Source organism: Nannobrachium achirus, assembly GCF_963921795.1.
Source record: "Nannobrachium achirus genome assembly, chromosome: 23".
Lineage (NCBI taxonomy): Eukaryota > Metazoa > Chordata > Actinopteri > Myctophiformes > Myctophidae > Nannobrachium > Nannobrachium achirus.
The window spans coordinates 32,951,446-32,973,664 of record NC_137830.1 but is presented as its reverse complement, the minus strand read 5'-3'; the positions used below and the strand labels follow the sequence as shown (position 1 = coordinate 32,973,664).

The 22,219-nt window shown below is 41.8% G+C and overlaps 1 protein-coding gene across 1 annotated transcript in view; it reads left to right on the top strand.

The window, feature by feature from the left end:
- The window catches only part of LOC308308886 (sodium- and chloride-dependent betaine transporter-like), a gene marked incomplete at both ends in the record, with an annotated part of 43,238 nt that extends 22,634 nt beyond the window's left edge, over positions 1–20,604 (top strand). Inside the window, 9 exons of the mRNA XM_080754342.1 lie at positions 1,257–1,391; positions 6,545–6,648; positions 7,649–7,773; positions 9,109–9,221; positions 9,973–10,110; positions 11,250–11,352; positions 14,556–14,656; positions 19,282–19,428; positions 20,440–20,604. Of these exons, the coding sequence (XP_080610468.1) occupies positions 1,257–1,391; positions 6,545–6,648; positions 7,649–7,773; positions 9,109–9,221; positions 9,973–10,110; positions 11,250–11,352; positions 14,556–14,656; positions 19,282–19,428; positions 20,440–20,604 (1,131 nt within the window). The remainder of the gene's footprint in view (positions 1–1,256; positions 1,392–6,544; positions 6,649–7,648; positions 7,774–9,108; positions 9,222–9,972; positions 10,111–11,249; positions 11,353–14,555; positions 14,657–19,281; positions 19,429–20,439) is intronic.
- Positions 20,605–22,219: the final 1,615 nt, after the last annotated feature.

The following is a 22,219-nucleotide window of genomic DNA, read 5'->3' as shown; positions in this document are numbered from 1 at the left end:
TTTGAATTTCTGTTCACAGGAAGTAATTAAGAATGGCATATTTAGGGACCTTTGATATAAATATACACAGAAATTGTTTATTTTCTATTTTTTTGGCATCTAGTGTTAGGTATGGCCATATTATCACTACAGATATGCTCTAAAAGTGTGAAAAACATGTTTTTGATTTCACCCCGTCTTTAAGTGCATTTTGATTCCAATACTTTGTACTTTTATGTACAAAAGTACATTTTACGTACATACTTTTACGTACATAAGTACATTTTGAATTCTGGACTCTTACTTGTAGCAGAGTATTTCTATATTCAGTATTGATACTTTTATGTACAGTAAGTAAGAAATGTGAGTACTTTTTCCACCACTGATTCTATATTTGCAAACGTAGGTCGCAGTTTACTATCAAAACCGGCAGATCCTGTCCGTCAGTCCGTAACGCCTCAATGTTGAATGTCTATCTGACCTGTTGTGACATCACATTGTTGATTGAATGACCAAGACAGCCTGTTCTGGCAATCATATATGGAGATCCCTGATGTCATCAATATTAAGCCCATATTTGGCAATGCCCATATATGGACAGTCCATATGGCCAAGACAGAATTCATTTGCAAATCAATTCTGCTGACTATCATCCATATAGGAAGATCACGACACTGACCTCATCAAACCTCTACATCTGATTCCCAGAAGATGCCCTGTTGGGGCTACCAAACTAATAGAATCCATTTTATGCCCTTCAATATTAAGCCCATATCTGGAAATACCCATACAATAGAATCCCTTTTATGCCCTTCAATATTAAGCCCATATCCGGGAATGCCCATATATGGACATATTGTATCAGTCTAACCAGTGTGGTTGCCGCGACATGAGTTACACTTGCAAATGAATTCCAACCTTGTCCCTTTTATGCCCATATTTGAAGATCCCTGTCCCGATGTCATCAATATCAAGTGCTTACCTGGGAATGCCCATGTTTGGCAATGCCCATATATGGACGCTCCATATATGGCCAAGACAGAATTCATTTGAAAATCAAATCCGCTGACTATCATCACCTGGATCTCCATATATGAAGATCACAACACTGACCTCATCAATCCATAAATGGACCTAGATCTCCATATATGGAGCTGGTCAATACCTCTTCCTCTGACCTCAAGGACTCCATATATGGATATAGCTGCTGAACTTCAAGTGCACGCGCGCGACCGCAGTGTGTGTGTTTGTTTGTTTGTGGGTGCGTGCATTTCCAGGTGGTGTATTTCACAGCAACGTTCCCATACCTCATGCTGTTCATCCTGTTCATCCGCGGGGTGACACTTCCTGGAGCCGGCGAGGGCCTCAAATACTACCTCATGCCTGACCTCTCCAAGATCGCCGACCCCGCGGTAAGACCTCGCTCTAGGTGGCGCTAAATCACCCAGAGTTTGGGAAGATACAGACAGAGGGCCTTCCCTTACCACCCGTATACCCAAAAGGTTTAAGCATTACCATTTTTTAAAACGTTTTAAAACAGTTTAAATAAAAGTACGGTACCTCAAGTACAGTACTTGAGTACTTCACTGCTGCCCCCAACCTCCATTATCTCTCTTTTCTCACAGAACTGGGGTTCATTAGACTCCATTCTGTGAAGATGAGACCCTCTCCTTGTCTTCTCTCTCTTGCAGTCTCCAGTCCCGAAGGGGCGGAAGCGCTGCAGAAGAAAAACAAACCAGGAACCTTTTTTTTCCCAGTAACAAAGTTTATAAAAGGAAGCTTGGCCCCCATGAGTGTCCCATAACGTCAACACCTTAATAAAAACAGCTCTCTCTGCGGTGTCTAAAACAACATGGCGACATGGGGACAACGTTTAGCCAGTTGAGTAAAGTTGGAAAGAGATTCACAGATTTGCTCTTCCCGGGATTAATAGGGCATAGCAGTGGCGGCCATTTTGTGGTTCCACAGAGCGAAAGCCCATACATTTTTACCCATACAGATTTCCAAACATATTTATAGAAGTTACTTTAAGCCTTCTTCTTTTTTACACACACACACTCCTTGGATGGCAAATCACAACCTCCAGCCCTGATTTCTCACATGGCACTCTTCTAGCGCCACCATCAGGCCGACTTTTGCTAAACACATTTTTGTTCACTGCTCCTACATATTCTGGCCTAAAATCACGCAAAGCGGTACACAGTATCTCTAAAGTCATATCATCAACACAGATCTGTCCCATCTCCCATATTCCCTCCTGATTGGCTACGATTTCCTTCTAAAGTTTGTGTATGCGATGTGACGGTCGCTTATCTCCCGATTAGGGCGTCTTACTGGTATATAATGGGAAATCACCAACATTAAAACATTTGCTTTGATATAACAGTCAATAGAAATGTAACTTTGACCAGCAAATGTAGAGGAATGCTAATTGCTGTGAAGCTATTTGGAGATGTTCCTTCTTTTGTCGATCATTTGATGACCGTGAATAGGATTCTCAGTAGGAGACACTGCAAGGTCATCAAATTATTGGCCCTATAGGAATGTGAGGACAAAATGAATTCAAGGCTTCATGGCATGTGTAATTGATAGAAAATAAGTCAAATCCATGGGGGTGAACTATTCCTTTAAGTCAATAAAGATGCATTGTATCTTTGAACAAAGAGGGGCAGTCATGCATGCAGAAGAACTGCTCTGAAGCATCTTGGGAATGCGGTTCCATGCCACACAAGGGTGCGAGCAGTAGTGGTGGTCTGGTGGGAAAAGTACCCAATTATTTTTATTTAAACGTTAAAGTATCAATACTGCAAAGTAGAAATACTAAAAATTAGTAATTCTAAATTTACTTGAGTAAAAGTTCAAAAGTATTGGCATCGAATTATACTTGAAGTACTAAAAGTTAAAGTACTCATTATGCAGAATGTCCCATTTCAAGTTTCCAAAATGGAGAAAAATATTATGAAAATAGCCGATCTACAAGCTCACGACGCGATGCGTTGTGAGCTGGTAGATGTACTTTACACCAGTGGTTCTCAACCTTTTCAGGCCGTGACCCCCAAAATAATCATATTTTAACTGGGGACCCCACACCCTGACGAGCACTAAGAGTTGAGGCATTACATTTTGTATTTTGTAACACAGTTCTATTGTGAAATCGCAAGGCGGCGTTGTGAGCATGTAGATCTGCTATTTTCACAATGTTTGCCTCTAATATTTGACAATTTGGCCAATGTTGAATTTGTCATTTTATACGTATTAAAAAGTCCTTAAATTGTCTCTCTATATACACTTAAGCTGTATGTTGGTTTGTGTACTGTAGAGTAATTCAAAAAAATGTTGCACAGTAAGCTAATCACCCACAGGTTGAGGACCACTGCTTAGGGCTGTCACGATATGACATTTTACATGACGATTAATTGTCACTCAAATAATTGGCGATTAACGATTTAATTGTGTTTTTGTCGTTGATAATTACATTTCTGTTTGGCTTTTAGGCTTTGAAGTTGTACATGGTAGATATGACACATAATCTAAATATACAAAGAAATTACTGACATATTTGACAACTTTATACTTAAAAAATAACTTTGATAGTGGAAATAGCCGATCTACAAGCTCACAACGTGTCGCGATGCGACGCGTTGTGAGCTTGTAGATCTGCTATTTCCACTATTCCGGTAATTTTTCAACATTCACGATTATGACAAAATAATTGCGATAATGTCAAATAATCATAATCATCATGATTATGTAATAACCGTGACAGCCCTACCACTGCTTTACACCACTGGGAGGGAGGACGGCGCCGCTGGCAATTATAATCCAGATGAGCGCACAGTCAGGAAGTTGTGAGAATGTCGTCGTGGGGGGAAAACGTTCACAGTGAAAGCAGCTGTGGGGGTCAGAGGTCAGGGTTATGTAACGCCCCGGCACTGCAGAGCTGTCTCAAATGAGACTGAACTGAGCGTGCGAGGGTCTTTATCCGCTCCTCGGTTGCAGAGGAAGTGGGGCGCCAGCAACGTTGAAAGGGGTGTGTGTGTGTGTGTGTGTGTGTGTGTGTGTGTGTGTGTGTGTGTGTGTGTGTGTGTGTGTGTGTGTGTGTGTGTGTGTGTGTGTGTGTGTGTGTGTGTGTGTGTGTGTGTGTGTGTGTGTGTGTGTGTGTGTGTGTGTGTGTGTGTGTGTGTGTGGAAAAGTACTCACATCTCACATTTTTTACTCAAGTAAAAGTATCAATACTGCAATACTGACTAAAAACGCAGAGGGCGCATTCTGTCCCAAAGACCGTGACGCGCCTGTCAGTCACTTCCAGAACCCTCCCCATTCCGCCTTCGATTCACCCGATTGGACAGAGGGGGAAAAAACAGAGCTCCAGCATAAACGCAAGGTCGGCGCGGCACGCAGATATCCTCTCCTGACATGAAAACGCCCCCTTCCTGCGGAACGCGGATTCCACTCTCATAGGTATTTTGGTGTGAGGGCACCCTTACAAGTGAAAGTCTGGAGTTCAGAATGTACTTAAGTAAAAGTATGAAAGTGTTGGCATCAAATTTACTTAAAGTACCAAAAGTAAAAGTACAACATGTTTGAAAATAGCTGATCCACGAGCTTGTAGATCTGCTATTTTCAAATAGCCATGGTATAAAATAGGGCTAAAGTGATTAAATCTAAAATGACACAGACGCTTTCTTTTGATGGATTTTTTTGGGGGGGCTTTTTATGACTTTATTGATAGGACAGTAGACTGACAGGAAATGGAGGGAGAGATAGGGAGTGACGCGCGGCAAAGGTCGTCCGGATCGGGAATCGAACTAGCGACGCCGCCAGGCATCCATTCCTATGTGGCAATGCCTAAGTGGTATTCGCCTGGACCAGTAGGCCAGCACGTGCCCCCTCTTTTGATGGAATTTAAATTTTAATCTTGTCCCAGACAACAAATTGTTCAGACTCTGAGAAGATGGATGGATGGATGGATGGATGGATGGATGGATGGATGGATCGATCGATCGATCGATCGATCGATCGATCCACGCCACGGTCAGAGAGGCCAGTGTTATTTACATGAGGCTGGGAGTGAGGTGGGGGACCTGGATAACGGAGCGTCCCATAGAATGTGGTCTAGCCCAGTGGTTCCCAAACTGGATTTGTCCCTTCATTGTTTTGGAGGTTCCCCAGATGATTAGTTTAATATCGTCGTTGTCGGGTGGAAACCTTGTATGTCCAAAACCGTTTGTTTTGTATTTATCATTTTTAAAATGATTTAAACTAGTGAAACCAGCTGATCTACAAGCACACAACGCCTTGCACCGCGAGGCGTTGTGTGCTTGTAGATCAGCTGGTTTCACTACTTTTGTGCGATGGCCTTGTATGATGAAGCAGTGCTTTACTTTGCAAAAAAATGTACAAATTTGAAACTTGGAGATACAAGGTTTCCACCTGACAGTGACGATATGCAACATTGTATTCTCACTCACCAGTAAACAAACCAACATAATGGTATAAGTGCATACAGGCCAGGGTAAAGATTACGTTCTGTGGATTTGGCTATAGGCCTATCTGCACTTTTAAGTTAAAATTGTATGTCTTGTAAGACCATTTTAATACCAAATTTTCTTCTAATAACAAATTGTCAAATATTACATTAAAAAGAGGCAAACATTGTGAAAATAGCCAATGTACATGCTCACAACGCCTCACCTATTTTCAGAATATTCACCTGTGGAACCCAGTCAAACTAAATGTAATGCCTACAAATTCCAAGTGCTTGTCAGTGGGTGGGGGGTCCCCAGTTCAAATATGTATATTTTGGGGGGCTCGCGGCCTGAAAAGTTTGGGAACCCTTGCTCTAGCCCTATAGGGCTCTGCATGGCGCTTTGCTAATGTTAACCAGATGCTTCAAACCAAAAGGAACCAGCCCAGCAACACCTACACGCACGTGCACATGCACACGCACGCACGCACGCACGCACGCACGCACGCAGTAAAATCCTTGTGTTCATTTACTGTATTTGGAACTATACAGATGTATACAGATGTTGTGTTATCAATATGGGTCCAGTTAAATTAATACTGAGGATTTTACTACACGCACGCACGCACAAACGCACGCACGCACGCACGCACGCACGCACGCACGCACGCACGCACGCACGCACGCACGCACGCACGCACGCACGCACGCACGCACGCACGCACGCACACACACACACACACACACACACACACACACACACACACACACACACACACACACACACACACACACACAGGCAGCAGAGCAGGGGAAAGTGGGATGATTGTTTGTGTTGCCGTGAAGCAGCCTTTATTTAATGGTGCTGTTGACCTGAGTCTAATGACTTTTTATCACCCGACAAGAAGAGAACTTAATGGCTAACAGATGCTGCTGTTCTTCCTCCTCTTATAACGGCCTTATATTGTTTCATTTATCTTTTGTCCATTTGTCACCCCCCTTCTCCTCTCTTTCACTTTCTCCCCATTTCCTCTCTCTCTCTCTCTCTCTCTCTCTCTCTCTCTCTCCCTCTCCCTCTCCCTCTCCCTCTCTTTCTAGATATGGCGTGATGCAGGGACTCAGGTATTCTTCTCATACGCAGTGTGTCAGGGAGTGTTAACTGCTCTGGGAAGTTACAACAAATACAACAACAACTGCTATAGGTCAGTAGCGCACGCACACGCGCGCGCACGCACACACACACACACACACACACACACACACACACACACACACACACACACACACACACACACACACACACACACACACACACACACACACACACACACACACACACACACACACACACACACACACAGAGGTGTGCCGTCTAAAGCGGACTTGAGCCAAGCACTGCCAAGCTTTGTGAAGTCCTCATGCACACACACACACACACACACACATGCCCACATGCACACACACGCACATGCACAGTAGGCCCACACCTGTGACTTATGGTACAGTGTGAAACATTAGTCCCACTGTTGTATTTCGTTGCTGTCGGGCAATTCTCCATATTCTAACTTTTTGCGTTTTTGTTGTTGTTGTAAATTAGCGTCCTACTTGATCGTACTACAGCGTCACACAAACGCATCAAAAGTAGCAGATCTGGGACCCAAATGTTGTACTTTTACCACACTACATTTATTTGAACACTTTAGTTACTTTAGTTACTTTGCAGATATACATTATAATATCACAAAACACACATTAACGACTTTAGCCCTATTTTATAGCTAGACTCGCGATGTGATGTGATGCGTCGCGATGCGTCGTGATGCGATGCGTCGTGATGCGATGCGTCGTGATGCGATGCGTCGTGATGCCATGCGTTGTGATGCCATGCGTTGTGAGGTTGTAGATTGGCTCATTTCAAACATGTTTTACTTTTACTTTTGGTACTTAAAGTACATTTTGATGCCAATACTTTCGTACTATTACTCAAGTACATTTTGAATTCTGGACTTTTACTCGTAACAGAGTATTTCTACATTGCAGTACTGATACTTTTACTCAAGTAAAACATTTCAGTACTTTTTCCACCACTGTCCACAAGCTTGAAACACGGCACGAAACCTTTGAATGTGAATCCTGAAAAGTAAGAGTGTTGGACATTAGGAGGTTTCCACCCGACAGAGAAGATGTGTTTCATTGCTACAGGGACTGCATAGCGCTGTGCTGCCTGAACAGCGCCACCAGCATCTTTGCTGGCTTCGCCGTGTTCTCCGCACTGGGATACATGGCTCATGAACTGGGCGTGGATATTTCAGAAGTGGCCTCATCTGGTGAGTTCTTTCCCTTTCTTCTTTACTTACTGTAAGTACTGTAAATCAGGGGTTTTCAATTTTTTTTTGACTCAGGGCACCCCTGTAAATAACCTTTTCATCCATGGCACCCCTGAATTATACACTGTTAATTTTGGGAATCTTACACGTAGGCTATGTCACGGAGAAATATCTGTTCCCATCAGAACTGTCTGAAAATAACTCTATACTTGATGTTTAACCACTTGAACCCCAGCATCCCTATTCTGGAGGGAAGGCCGATCTACAAGCTTGTAGATCGGCCATTTTTGGTGAAGAGATTTGGCGGTAGATGGAAAAATAACTCCTCAAGTACAGTGCAATTCAGGTCTTCACATAGTGAAGTGATATTGATGAATTCAAAATATCATCAAAAATTATAATGAAAAGTCAACTCCATCTTTCTTTCTTTCTTTCTTTCTTTCTTTCTTTCTTTCTTTCTTTCTTTCTTTCTTTCTTCTCACTTGCATGCATTCAGTTCAGTACAGCAGACAAAAAGATAAACTGCCATGTCAACCAATGTCCAGCAGATGGCACCCCATATACAGTTTAACACAGTAGAGCTCTCTAGTGCAGGGGTTCCCAAACCTTTTTGTCTCAGGGCACCCATACATATTTTTTTAAATCCGAGGCACCCTTACATTATAATTGTCACTCCCAGCACCTTATATTTATAGCATATCGTCGTTGTCGGGTAGAAACCTTGTATGTCCAAAACCGTTTGTTTTGTATTTATCATCTATAAAATGTACTAAACTAGTGAAAACAGCAGATCTACAAGCACACAACGCCTCGCATCGCGAGGCGTTGTGTGCTTGTAGATCGTCTGTTTTCACTAGTTTTGTGCGACAGTCTTGTATGATGAAGCAGCTAGGGCTTTGCTTTACCAAAAGACGTACACATTTGAAACTTGGAGATTTCTGCCCGACAGTGACGATATTTTAGTGATTATGTTGCGAGGAAAACGTTGAGATAATAGCTATTTTGGTTAGAACTGACTTCAAGTTTAAAATGATACTAAATATTTTTTTTGTGTCCAAATATTATCAAATGATCTCGCGGCACCCCTGGACTGCCGTCACGGCACCCCAGGGTGCCCCGTCACCCACTTTGAAAACCCCTGCTCTAGTGGCTGCAGAGGTCAATGTATAAATGTGTCAATGAAATACGTTCACTCCCTATAACTCTGATTGATTATTTATTTTAAAGAAAATAAAAATCTCATATTTTGAGCAAAAGCCTAAAAATAAAATAAAAAACTATAAATGTAAAGCTGCATTATGTAACGTAAATGAACTCTGTCCTGGCCACATGCAGGCACTGGGCTGGCCTTCATCGCCTATCCTAAGGTTCTGTCCATGCTGCCTGGTGCCAACTTCTGGTCTGTCCTCTTCTTCTTCATGCTCATCCTGCTGGGCCTGGACAGCCAGGTGCGTGCATGTGTGTATGCGGTGAATTGAGATGTAGCAAGTTTTTGATACGTTTTGACATTTTGACTCGCACAATCCATATCCATTACAGATTGACAAGGAATGTGAATCAGACTTTACAAAATAAAACAATTTAAAGAGCACAGTACATACTAGGGGTGTAACGATATAGTAACTGAATCGGAAAAATCGATTTGGCTTTGTCTCGTATAGTTTTAAAATGCGGTAATCAGTATCGAATCGTTTTGCAATGCAAATGTTGTATGGAAACTAAGTATTTGTGCTTCGCCTTGTATTTGGCAATTTTAAGAGGGAAAAGAGGGGTCTAATTTCCTTTCCATTCCATATAGCTACTCTTGGTCTATCGATATGTGTGTAAATAATCTCTGTGTTCATGTCAAGGTGGGTTTGTCCATATAATGTAGATAATCACAGCGTTTACTTCCATAATAATAGATTCTTTTACACGTTTTACACAGATTTCATTTCCTTGCTAAATAGTTACTATATCGATTTTAAATCATTGAATCGAATCGTATCGTATCTCCATGAATGAACCAATATCGTCCATGTATCGTATCGTTAACCATGTATCGTGATGCGTATCGTATCGCTGTTAAAATGTATCGTTACACCCCTTAGTACATACAGTGCATGATATATTGGCAAGCCCTGTCATGTGTATCGATATTCTTTTACCTGAAGCTCGCTACTTACTAATAATGTGAACGCTGCTGTCTCCCTCCATCAGTTTGTGTGCGTGGAGAGCTTTGCCACGGCCGTCACAGACATGTTCCCGGCTGTGCTGCGTGGACCCGGTCGCAGAGAGCTCCTGGTGCTGGCCATCGCTGTGTCCTGCTTCCTGCTGGGGCTGCCCCTCGTCAGCCAGGTAGACTAAGGGCTGATCTAGGGGTGGGCGATATGGTGATAATTATCGTTGAGACGATACAATGTCTCCACGATATGCCTTTTCAGAGGTATCGAATATATCGTGATACAATTGAGGGAGCCTTGTAAAAGAATCCTGTTTAATTGTTAATACAGAGATTCATTGCAGAATTCAATTTAAACCTGCATTTTGGTCTAAATCGGTAGTTCTCAAACTTTAAAATGTCAAGGTCTCCACTTAACTCTGACAGTATACAAATGAAACCAAATGGACCCGTAAGGGTCCATTTGGTTTCATTTGTATACTGTCAGAGTTACATACTTGTAAAGTTCAATTTAGACCTCCCAAAAGGAACCCAGAGAGTCTAGTTTTTGTCAAGTAACTTGAAAAATATCCATAAAAAACAACTTGAAAAAAGAATTGTGATAAAATCGTGTATCGTGATACAGCTTGGGAAAATATCGTGATATTGTATTTTTCCATATCGCCCACCCCTAGGCTGATCCATACTCAACCTTTAGGGGCCTTTTCCACCAAAAGAACCGTGGTTCAATAACCAGTGCCGTTCAACTTTCTTGGAACCTTGGTTTGTTCTTGCAAATTGTCCGCGAGTCGGCTTGCGTTTCAACCAGATTGAACCAGAGGAAATTTGTCTCTAAAAGTGGAGTATGCATCGGTTCTAACACATAGAGACAGAGAGGAAGGAGAAGGGTTTAAGCAACTCAACACCACAGGGTGTTTAAAGTCCTGAGCGATGATGCGCTGGCAACATGGCGAATGGTTGCAACTTGCAAGATGTCTGGGAAGACACTTTATAGCGTAGAGCAGCAGACCATTGGTTCTCAGACCTTTTCATGTCAATTAATATGTATTTTGCCACAGAAACATTTGGCAAAAATAGACGCTGTATGTGTGTTTTGTAATATTATAATTTATAACTGCAAAATAACCACCAGTAACTAAGGTTTTCAAATAAATGTAGTGGAGTAGAAGTTCAAGTATTGGAAATTGGAAATACTCAAGTAAAGTATTATACCTCAAAATTGTACAGTACGAACATGTACTTAGTTGTGTACCAACTATCCCCACCCAGGGTTTGCCCGTTCAGTTCTATGCCTCTGTGTGTCTGTCTGTTACAGGGAGGGGCTCTGATCTTCTCGCTGATTGACACCTATGGTCCCAGTGGAACCAGCCTGCTCTTCATAGCCTGTTTTGAGACTGTCGTCATCGCCTGGGTGTATGGTACGTTCTGTCACAAGCTGTTAAACGCTCCCACTACACTACTCTCTTACTGTCATGGAATTCTGGATCTGAAAAATGTAGTACAAGGGGCACGGTCACACCACAATTCTACCTATAAGGGCGGATTCTTTCTTCTTTTTTTATTTTATTTGACAGGGACAATACAAAAGACAATGTATCAAGTTATAAAAACATGAAACCGTTGCATTGTATATAGGGTTTATAGCCAAGGCTAATTTGCAACCCCAGTCCCTGGTTAGGCCTATCTATACAAATATCTACCTAAAAAGTCTATTACAAAAGTGTACAAATATCTACCTAAAAAGTCTATTAAAAAATACATGCATGAAGCTCTATTCTAAAAAGTACAACATCAATAATATTCCCAAATTCAGAAAGCAGTGACATTAACATTCTAAATGTGCCTAAATATGTTCACAGCTTTCGTTTGGTTTTAACCAACCTTTAACCTTTTCATTAAATATTTTGAGGTCAGTTAGTTTTTTTTATTTTATTTCAGTTGGTAGGGCATTCCACAAGTGTATCCCTTTTACTGAATACGATGACTGACCAAAAGTGGTGCTGCACATTGCTACCTTGCGGTCGCCATTTGCTGATCCCCCTGTGATTCTATTGGTATCTGTCCCTTTCGCTTTATTTTTTATTTTTTTACAATCCCTTTTTTTTACAGAATCACTTTCCATCACAGACCTAAAATCTAGGTTTACTTACATGATGAATCCACCTAAATAATCATGGTATGGGGTGTAGTGGTGGTGGTGGTGGAGGGGATTTGGGTTTGGTCATTGATTTAGTTGGTTTTGTTTTCAAATTAAATTGTCACACAAACACTGCAACCTGCAGGACGCGAGACAGAGCCTGTCAACCGATTGGCTGTGCTTTCTCCCTGACAACCAGCAACAACCAGTAAAACGGCTGACTGTCCCTTTGGGCTATGGGATTTACTGTATCTCTTGAGACGCGGGATCCTACAACTTGATTTCAGGCTTCCTTGTTACTTATGAAACAGAGCTAGTTGAGAGAGAGCATCATATCTGCGCAAGGTAAGGCCAGGGTAATGTTCTACAAAGTTGTATGAGGAATACCCTCATCTGACAACATGACGATCTTGTCAGTGTCTGATTGATAGCCTAGTGAAGTAAATTAAATGTACCTCATTCTATTGCATTCATATTCATTCTGCAGCAGTCTGCTCTGTGGCCGTGTACAATAAAACCAGCAGAGTCCTTTGCACAGGGCTTTGCACAGGGCCTTGCATTTCTCCCAGACGGCTCTGACGAGCGTGTATCCCTTCCGGTGGTTTGTAAACAAATTCAATATTTTTTCTTTTTTTCTTTTATTTTTTTTTCAGCTGTCAGAAAGGCAGCAGGAAAACATCCGCCAGCCAGCCAGCCAGCCAGCCAGACAGACAGACATCTAGGACACACATCTGGTGTTGCAAAATTCCTGTTCAGTTACTCAGCGGTTAAACGTTCTAGATTAGAAAGAGTGGACTCAAAGTTCACCCAGAAAACAACTTGTTTTCTATCAAGCACAGCCCCTTGGATTCAGGGGTGTCACACCAAATCCTGGGCCCTGGGCACAAGGATTCACTCACATTTTGTGCTTTAACTATTGAAAAATAGCAGATCTACAAGCTCACAGCGCAGCACCGAGTGCCGCGCTGCAAGCTTGTAGATCTGCATTTTTTTTTTTTAATGGTGAAGTCTTTGAATATTTCAAATCCTTCTAAGGTTTTTTGAAAGACCTATATTTCTGTCAGTGGTGCTCAAACCTTTTTCATGTTAAGGACCCCCAAAATCATATGTATTTGGCCACGGACCCCCATCTCAAAATATTTCGTTCCAGGGACCCCCCCCCCCCCCCCCCCCCCCCCCAGAAGCAAAATTTGAGTTACAAATGTTCGCTTAAAAAATACATATATTCAAAGATTTGCACACATTTTCACAACTTTTCAAAAATAGCAGATCTACAAGCTCGCAGTGGGCCCTCTGCTATTTTTCAATATTTAAGTGTAAAATAATGAAGGCCCCTCCACCTTGGGCCCTAGTAACTCAGTCCCACTTTTCCCCCTCTTGTGACGCCCCTGCTTGGATTCATGGACATTTGTATCTTTGTCGCATTCCTAAGACGATAATTTGATGAACGTCGGAGTCTCGTCATCAAATGATTGGCTCAGGAATGGAACAAAAACGTCTTCATGGGGTGTGTAATTGATAGAATTACCGTGGTGAACTACTCTTTTAATAGAGCTAGGATAGAGGCGTTATGGCAAAGCCACTATGAGGAGTTAAACAAACATCTTTGTAAACAATTGGCTTTTCTTATCATTTTGAACCCCAGCTGGGGTTTATTAGGATTGGCAGAGATCCCCAATTTGAGCTAGTTTAGTTTAGAGTTCTGTTTTGCCTGAAGGGATTTCCGTTTCCTCTCAAATTCCAGGTTTACTTTCCCAAAGGAAATACCAAAGGAGTGAAAATCAACAAAAAAAAGGGATTAAGTATCATGGAGCAATATTCAATGGAATCAGTAGCTACAGTAATTTAATATGGTTGTTTGTGTACTCTTCAGTCAGTCAATCAGTCAACATGGGGCGATTCCATTAGCCCAAGTTAAGGGACATTTTTCCGAAGTACCATTGGCAGTTGTGGAAAGTAACTATAAGTACATGTACTCAAGTACTGTACTTATGTAAAATTATGAGGTACTTTGACTTTACTGGAGTATTTCCAATGTGCTTACACCCTCAGCAGTGGTGTGTTCTAGACTTTCTTTGAGGGCATACTATAGTCTATGATCCGCGGCTATTCGTGTGGCCAGCGCATACGCCAGTGCATAATGCCTATCAGAAAGGTTCACGAGGGCATACGCTTTTAAAAAAAAATGTCTTCACAGCATACTCCGTATACCCGCGTGACAGGTAGAACACAGCACTGACCCTCAGTAAACCTGAGTAAACCTCAGTAGCTCTTTCCCCCCTTACATCAAATCTCTTCGCCAAAAATAGCAGATCTACAAGCTGACAACGCCTTGCAGCTTGAGGCGTTGTCAGCTTGTTTTTGTGGCCCTCCCTGTAGTAACTCTTGAGGACCACCTAGGGGTCCCGGACCCGGCGTTGAAGACCCTTGCCCCGTGAAAATGGACACAAATGACTGTGTGATGTAAACGGTGTGGCTTCGCAGGTGCGGACCGTTTCTATGACAACATCGAGGACATGATAGGGTACCGGCCGTTCCCCGTGCTGAAGTACTGCTGGCTGTTTGTCACACCGCTCATCTGTGGGGTGAGGCACGCACACACATACACGCACACACACACTTTTTCTCTTTGATTTGTATTATTTATTTATTCTGACCTCCTTTTTTGTGACCTCATAGTTTGATCTAGAAACTCAAAGCAATAAAATATTCACCTTTCTTTGCGGTCTAGTGTGAATATATTCAACTAGGAACTACTACTGTTAGAAGTAGCCTATTGTTTTCCTTTTCTATTTATTTTTTTAACAAAAGTGGGATTTGTTTTGTGGCAGCAATTCTTACAATATTTTTGGGGACTTTTTGGGCTTTATTTATAGTTTTTCAGTAGAGAGGGAGAGGGAGAGGAGAGAGAGATGGGGAGAGACATGCAGCAAAGATCCTTGGAAAAGCACAATGCACTGTCAGGCTACTTTGGTGCCCAGACCGCTACGCTAGCCGACCGGGCCCTTTATCTAATTCTACACATTCATGATGCAAAGTCTAAAGGAGACTTTTTAATCTCTTCACATCCACATCTCTTCCATTTCACTTTCCATTTTCTATTTTTCTTACGACATGCTGAGCGGTGCGTACTGCGTATGGTATGAAGTTAAAGATAATGTACTCGGGATAGAAATCATTGTGACTTTTACTGCACTGCAACTCGGTTTTCCCAGTTCCCCTCTCTCTCTCTTTGTTTCATTAAGCCCTGAAGAAGTGTTGCTGCCGAAACTCTGTGCACTCATTTTACTGATTCCACCATTGATTTCCTGACCCGTTCATGCTTCCAGTCAATCCACCAATGAAGGAGCCTCTCTCATTTGGATGGAGTCGGTTTCACCCCGTCTCTTTAACTAAATCTTAATTAGTGCTGCTCCGCTACGAGTCATGTTGTTGTTGTGCTTCAGGAGAGTTGGACCTGCGTTGGTGGAAGAAGTACTCGTTACTAAAGTAAAAGTATCAATAACGCAGTATAGAAATACTCTGTTACAAGTACAAGTCCTGTATTTACTTGAGTAAATGTACAAAAATATTGGCATCAAAACATACTTAAGAATGTCTTATTTACAAGTTCTCAAATGTATAAAATCCTTGAAAATAGCAGATCTACAGTCTCACAAAGCGTTGCAATGCGAAGTGTTGTGGGCTTGTAGATCGGCCATTTTCAAATTGCAAAGTATATATAGGGCTGAAGTGGGTATTGTATTTTTTGTAATAATAATCCAAATACAAATTATAACTAGATAATAATTGTAGTGGAGTAAAAAGTACAATAATTGCCTTAGAAGTAAGTAGAAGTAAAAGTATTGAACATTGGAAATACTCAAGTAAAGTAAAACAAAATACCTCAAAATTGTACTTAAGTACAGTACTTGAGTAGATGTACTTAGTTACTTTCTACCACTGTTGGACCCACACGCAGGACAGCTAGCTTAGGCAGAGCAAATTCATGAACAATCAGTTCATTCTTGGCAACCAAACCAGAAGGAGCTGGCGAGAATCTCAAAATGTCCTAAGGAAGGATACAAAAGGTCAAAAAACGCAGTCTGAGGCAGAACGTAAGAGGCACACCTGGGGATTATTATGCAAGAAAAAAGACTAGGGCCAATCACACTATAACTAACTTCATAACTATAACTATATAACTATAAAAAATATAGTTTTAAAATCGTTCTAAGCCAAGTGGATGGCAGTGTTCGCAGACGAAATACAATGGTGAAAGATGTAGTTAAAGTTATCTTTAAAGTTATCATGCCCAGTGGAAATGGCGCTTAAAGATGAAGTGCCATGATTTTTTACCCCCTAAAACATGATTATCAGGTATTATGATTATACTAGGAGGAATTCTTTTTCCAAAAAAAGTGTACAGAAAGAGTTAAAATTAGGTTTTGATGTGGCCACACCCACCAGTTCATTAAGTATGCCTGGTTGTCATGGTGGGTGGTGACCCAGCTGAAGTTAGCCACACCCACAAGTGTTGGGTGAATGGTAAAAGGAGAGGGGATGATAATCTGATGTCACTCTATCTGTGTTTTTGGATTGGCACTTTTGACCCACAAGGTGGCAGCCTCCAGGAAGAAACCCCAAATACAACCACACCAGGGGGTCTAATGAAGTACTGTCAACCTCCTAGACACATGAAAACCAGAAAAAGTACAAAACTATGGCACCGCCTCTTTAACATGAAATAATACAGAACATGTACGTAACAAACCCTGCAAACTGTCAAAGGAACAGAGGACACAGGGGAGTATAAAAGGAAGGCGAAGACACAGATGAACATAATGGGCAGTCGCTACAGGATAGGCTGCTAGAGCAAAGAGACCACATTCTGGCCAATAGTTTTGAAACTATTATACTTCTGGTTTAATTGCGACCATCAGCTCGCAAGTTATCTATGAAAAGCTCCACCGGCTGGCTGTCCGTCTGTCTGTCCGTCACGTCACACTTTTGCCCCTACTCTTATCTCCGCCTCCATTGCCCCTATCCATGCCAAACTTTGCACACACACTCCTTGGCTGCCAAACCTCCTGATTTCTCACATGCCCCTCTTCTAGCGCCACCATGAGGTTGCTTTTTGCAGACAACATTATGCGATTAGGGAGTCTTACTGGTAGCGAGGTCTAGCCCTGGTCCAGAGCGTTGGCGAGTTCTCTCTAACGCCCTGCTAGGCACGCTGACAGATTCATAGACTGACAATTCCACTTCCAGTGCGAGGGTCTCCATTTAGCAAAAATAATCAAAACCATTTTGCTACTCACCAAAACAAAGACCGTTTTGTGACTATTCCCCTGGTGGGAAATGTCTCAGGACCCCACCTTCTCTGTATAATACACTTTTTGGGAAGAAAATAAAATATGTCCGCCAGACGGAAATTAATTGATTTACTCCACTGCGCCCACTACATATCTGGTCAATATAAATTACCATTGACGGCAGTGGAATTTTTGGTCTAGGAGTCTGAGTGCCTGTTAGAGAGAACTCGCTAATGCTCTGGAGCAGGTCTAGGCTAGGTCTGTTGAATCGTTTGTTGCCAGATCTTGTGAACATTCTGTGATCGGCTATTGCCAGATCTCGCAAGAGTGTGTTGCTGGCAAGGAGACAAGATCGTTTCCCCCTGATTTGTTTGTCTAAAAGATACCAGAATATTCAGAAGATATGTAGCTCGAGGAATGGGTCCAATATTCAGCCGACTCCTGATTCTTGCCATATGCGCTCACATTTACTTTTACATTGTAATTCATAGACCCACAGCATATTTCTTGCCCTAAATCGACAGTTATACTCAGATACAAGAAATTACTTTTTTACGTGTCCCAAAGCTTGGTAGTTAATCAATATCTACATGAAATGCATACAAAATGTAAGGGATTATTACAGCTTGCAATCTGTACAACATTGCGCTGGTAGCAATGTACCACAATGCAATGCGGTATTTGACAACACCGTGCCATGGAGGAACTACATGCCACCTAAAATGTAGAATGTTATTTGTTGAATAGTACAATAGTACAAGTCCAATAAACAATGTCAACAGCTATAATACACCATGATATACCATGAACATGTATGTGCAGTACTTCTGTTGACTGCAAGGTGGAACACTTTCCTAACATTCTGTGTGCATTTGAGACCGTTGGGTATGAACATGTAGTGTGTCCAAAATGAATGATGCTACTGTGTAGAAAATAGCTGCATGTATATTAAATGCAAGTTTGGATGCAGTTGAAACTTGGTTTCATCTCTGCCTTCTCTAGCTGGTGGACAAGCAGGTGGGAGTGCCCAGAGGAGAGTAACATGGGGATAAGAGAAAGAGCAGAGTGAGAGACAAAGAGAGCGAGAGCGCAGGGGAACTAATGTATGTCCACGGAAAAGACAGGAGAGGCAGGGTGGTGACAGACAGTCAGAGAGGGAGAGGGCCTGGCGGCCGTTACCAGAGTGACAATGACACTACCAGTAAAACCTGCTCAACTCTCTCTGGCTGACCACTATGGAAATAAGCTCTCAAGCGTTTGACAGATACTGTATGGACAAATATGTTCATGCATTTTTATCAATAAAACCCTTAACCACCTAAGCCCAATATACTTCTTTGCAAGAAGAATAGTGTAAATCGCTGATGTGCTAGGTCAAACAAATAGGGTTTGGATGTGGTAGATAGTTAATTAATTAACACCCCATAGCTGGTGTCATGATATTAAGCCATTTAGGCCTAAACACAAAAAAATAGAAAATCTACAAGCACCGAGTGCCGCGCTGCGAGCTTGTAGATCTGCTATTTTTGATAAATCTTGAAAATCTGTGCAAGTCTTTGAATATTTTGACCCGATTCTAAAAGCGACTTCTGAATCCTAAGGTTTTTTTGAAAAACCTATGTTTCTATGTCAGTGGTGCTCAAACCTTTTCATGTCAAGGACCTCCAAAATGATATGTATTTGGCCACGGACCCCCATCTCAAAACATTTCGTTCCAGGAACCCCAGAAGCAAAAATGAGTTACAAACGTTCACTCTAAAATACATACCGGTATATATTCACAACTTTTCAAAAATAGCAGATCTACAAGCTCGCAGCGCGGCACTCGGTGCCGCGCTGTGAGCTTGTAGATCTGCTATTTTTCAATGGTTAAAGCCTAAAATAATTCTATGTGTCCTGTGTTCTCTGTGCTGCAGGTGACAATGATGTATGACCTGGCGGTCCAGACACCTCTGAGGGTCTACGACTACGTCCCCGGGATCTTCACCACCTCGCTCTGCTCCATCCTCATCATCGTCCCCTTGATGTGCATCCCCATATTTATCTTTGTAGCGCTGTGGCGGGTGAGTCCACCACGCTGCTTATGATAATGCTACTGCGCAGTAAACTAAAATCCATTCAAATTGGGAAAGCGTCCGCATGAGCTTGTAGATCTGCTCTTTTTGAATTTTGCAGTTATGTCTCTGCACTGTCAACTAGCTGCTGTTATGTATACAGGTGTATACTTTTCAAGCAGACTGGTTGGTTCTTAACTTATTGTTTCAACTTTAAGGAGTGTATTTCTCATAATAATTATAATAATGGAGGTATAAGTGCAGCCACACACTAGTATATCTGAACTGTCGCTGGAGTAGCGGGAACGCCACCGTCGCCCCCCGCAATGTTGTGGCCCTCGGCTTGGTACTCTAGACATAATTTGGCCCTTTGGGAAAACGAATTGGGGAACCCTGCAATACATGGATCTCCATATATGTGTACCTGGTCCGATATACCAGGTACCCATATATGGGTACGCCCTTTAGGGCGAGGTCGTCTCCCTGAGGTGTCTTACTAGTAAACTCTGTGGTAATAACCAGATAACACTTGACTTAAAGGTCGGATCTATAATGCATTGTAATCTCACTTATGCCCTTATAATGCTTCACAACACTCGTTATCAATGTTAATAATGATGCATAACAACTTAAAACAAAGACACTTTATGACTGACAAAGTTATGGTAGTTATATGTAGTTAATGTGCTGTTCCATTGGGCTTATATATAATGCATTATGACCAGCACTTATAATACACGTTATAAACATTGTTATAAGCAGTCATAGATGATTATAAACATTTATAACGAGTGTTATAATGCCTTATAAGCACATTACCAGTAAAGTGTTACCTGTTGTTTTGTTATTACCTTTAGCACAATCTGGGAACTCATCTGCAAAAACAAGGAAAAACGGCACCCTCTGCTGTTGTGCGGAGCTCTGAATCTGTCTTGAGAAATTATGTAAATTTCAAAAAAGAAAATGACATCTGGGAATTGGGAACTCAGATTACCTTTAATATGAATTGGTTTCTTTCAGAATCCCAACGGTATGACCACTCCCTCCAGCGACCTGCGTCAGGCGTGGCCACACCGGCCCATCCTGACCCTGTGTAACGTGAATGTCTTTAAAGGGCGTGAGAAGTCGCACAGGAGCGACACCGAGATGAACGAGAAGATGACGACGGAAGCCACAGGTGTCTGACGAACGTCTGACGACGTCACATGGAGAACCTTGACCAATCACGGTGCTGTCAGTCAGGGTGCTGGTTAAAGGTAGGGTAAATTATATTTTGTGATACTTTTTGGATAAAACAAAACAAAAAAAATGTCTGTGTCCGAAATCCGCCCTATTCCCTAATGTAGTGTACTAAAAAGGAGCTCCGCCATTTTGAAGTAGTGTCCGAATGTATAGTGAGCATTTTTGTACCCTAATATAGTGCACTGAAGTATCCCACAATGCATCTGGATTTGTTTGTAGGGTGCATTCGATGGTCACTATTCAAGCCCTACCACCCCACAATGCACTGCGCGGTGGCCACTACCTCGCGCTTTGAGCACGTGCATGCACTATGCACGCGCACACGCACACTGCAGGCACTTCTCTGGGCAGGAGCTCAGGCAACGGTGCTGCGTAGCCACCTGTTGCTGAGCAAACGCAACCGAGCCACCCGTAGCAGAACCACCAGCTAAAGAAAACAACTCGTACAAATGTCCACAGCCTTGTCACCAGAGAACAAATTAAAAAAAAAAGCTATGAAGTTGTTTATGAATAGAATATACGAGAATAGACGCTGGAGGCTTTTGTTTTTCGATCTCGCTCTTTTCTTCCCAACCTTCCACAGCTGATAATGATTATCATGATAATAATATTTTATTTAAATTTGAATAACCTATTTTATCACAAACATGGATGTATGTCTGCATGTGAGAAAAAAGAATGTGGCACAAACATTTTATTCTTTCATTCATCCATGAATTAAAAAAATAAAACAATTTTTTATACAATTATTTTATTGAATCTCGATAAATAAAAACATATTATATAAGCCTATTTCTCATAATAACACTGCAACATGTTGGTATGTTATTTACAATCCACAAGCATTGGGGAGTTGATCTACAAGCTCACAACGTGTCGCTTCACGCAGTGTTGAGAGCTTGTAGATCGGCCATTATTTATTGCTCCAAAAGCCAGTGCTCTGAGCGTTTTAACTGTGCAACAGCGATGACGCAATTAGATGGCGACGGAGTAGTGTTCGAAATGTGCTGATGAGTTCACTACTGTAGTCCACTACATCTGGATCCCTCATTTAGGGTTAGGGAGTAGGGGACGAGTTCCGCATTTCGGACACAGCCAATGTTTAATGGTTAAAGCCCTATATTGTGATAGTAATCATTGCTACTGTATAGTGTTCAGGTACAGGAGTCTCCCTGTAGGTGGCAACATCTCAGCTAATCAGGAGAGAGTACTCAGCTTCATTTTTATAGTGTTCCAGTTCCAAACCTGTCCGCTCATTTCTTCGTGTCATAACTTCCAATTGTACTTTTTTTTTAGAACAAGGGTTCATATTTTAGATTGTAATTAAAGAATATAAAAGATTAGTGTTAAAAATATTTCATTTACTTCTTTCTATTGTTTTGGAGATTATTTCAGTGGTTGGGGGCATGCATACAAGTGGATAATTATGTCATTTTACACAGAATAAGCCCATTCCCAAGATACAACGCAACCTTTCATGGTTGGATGTGACTTATTGGGGCTAGAAGTGTTACTGTAAATAGCAATAAAGAAACTGCTGGCTTATTGTGTCTAAAAA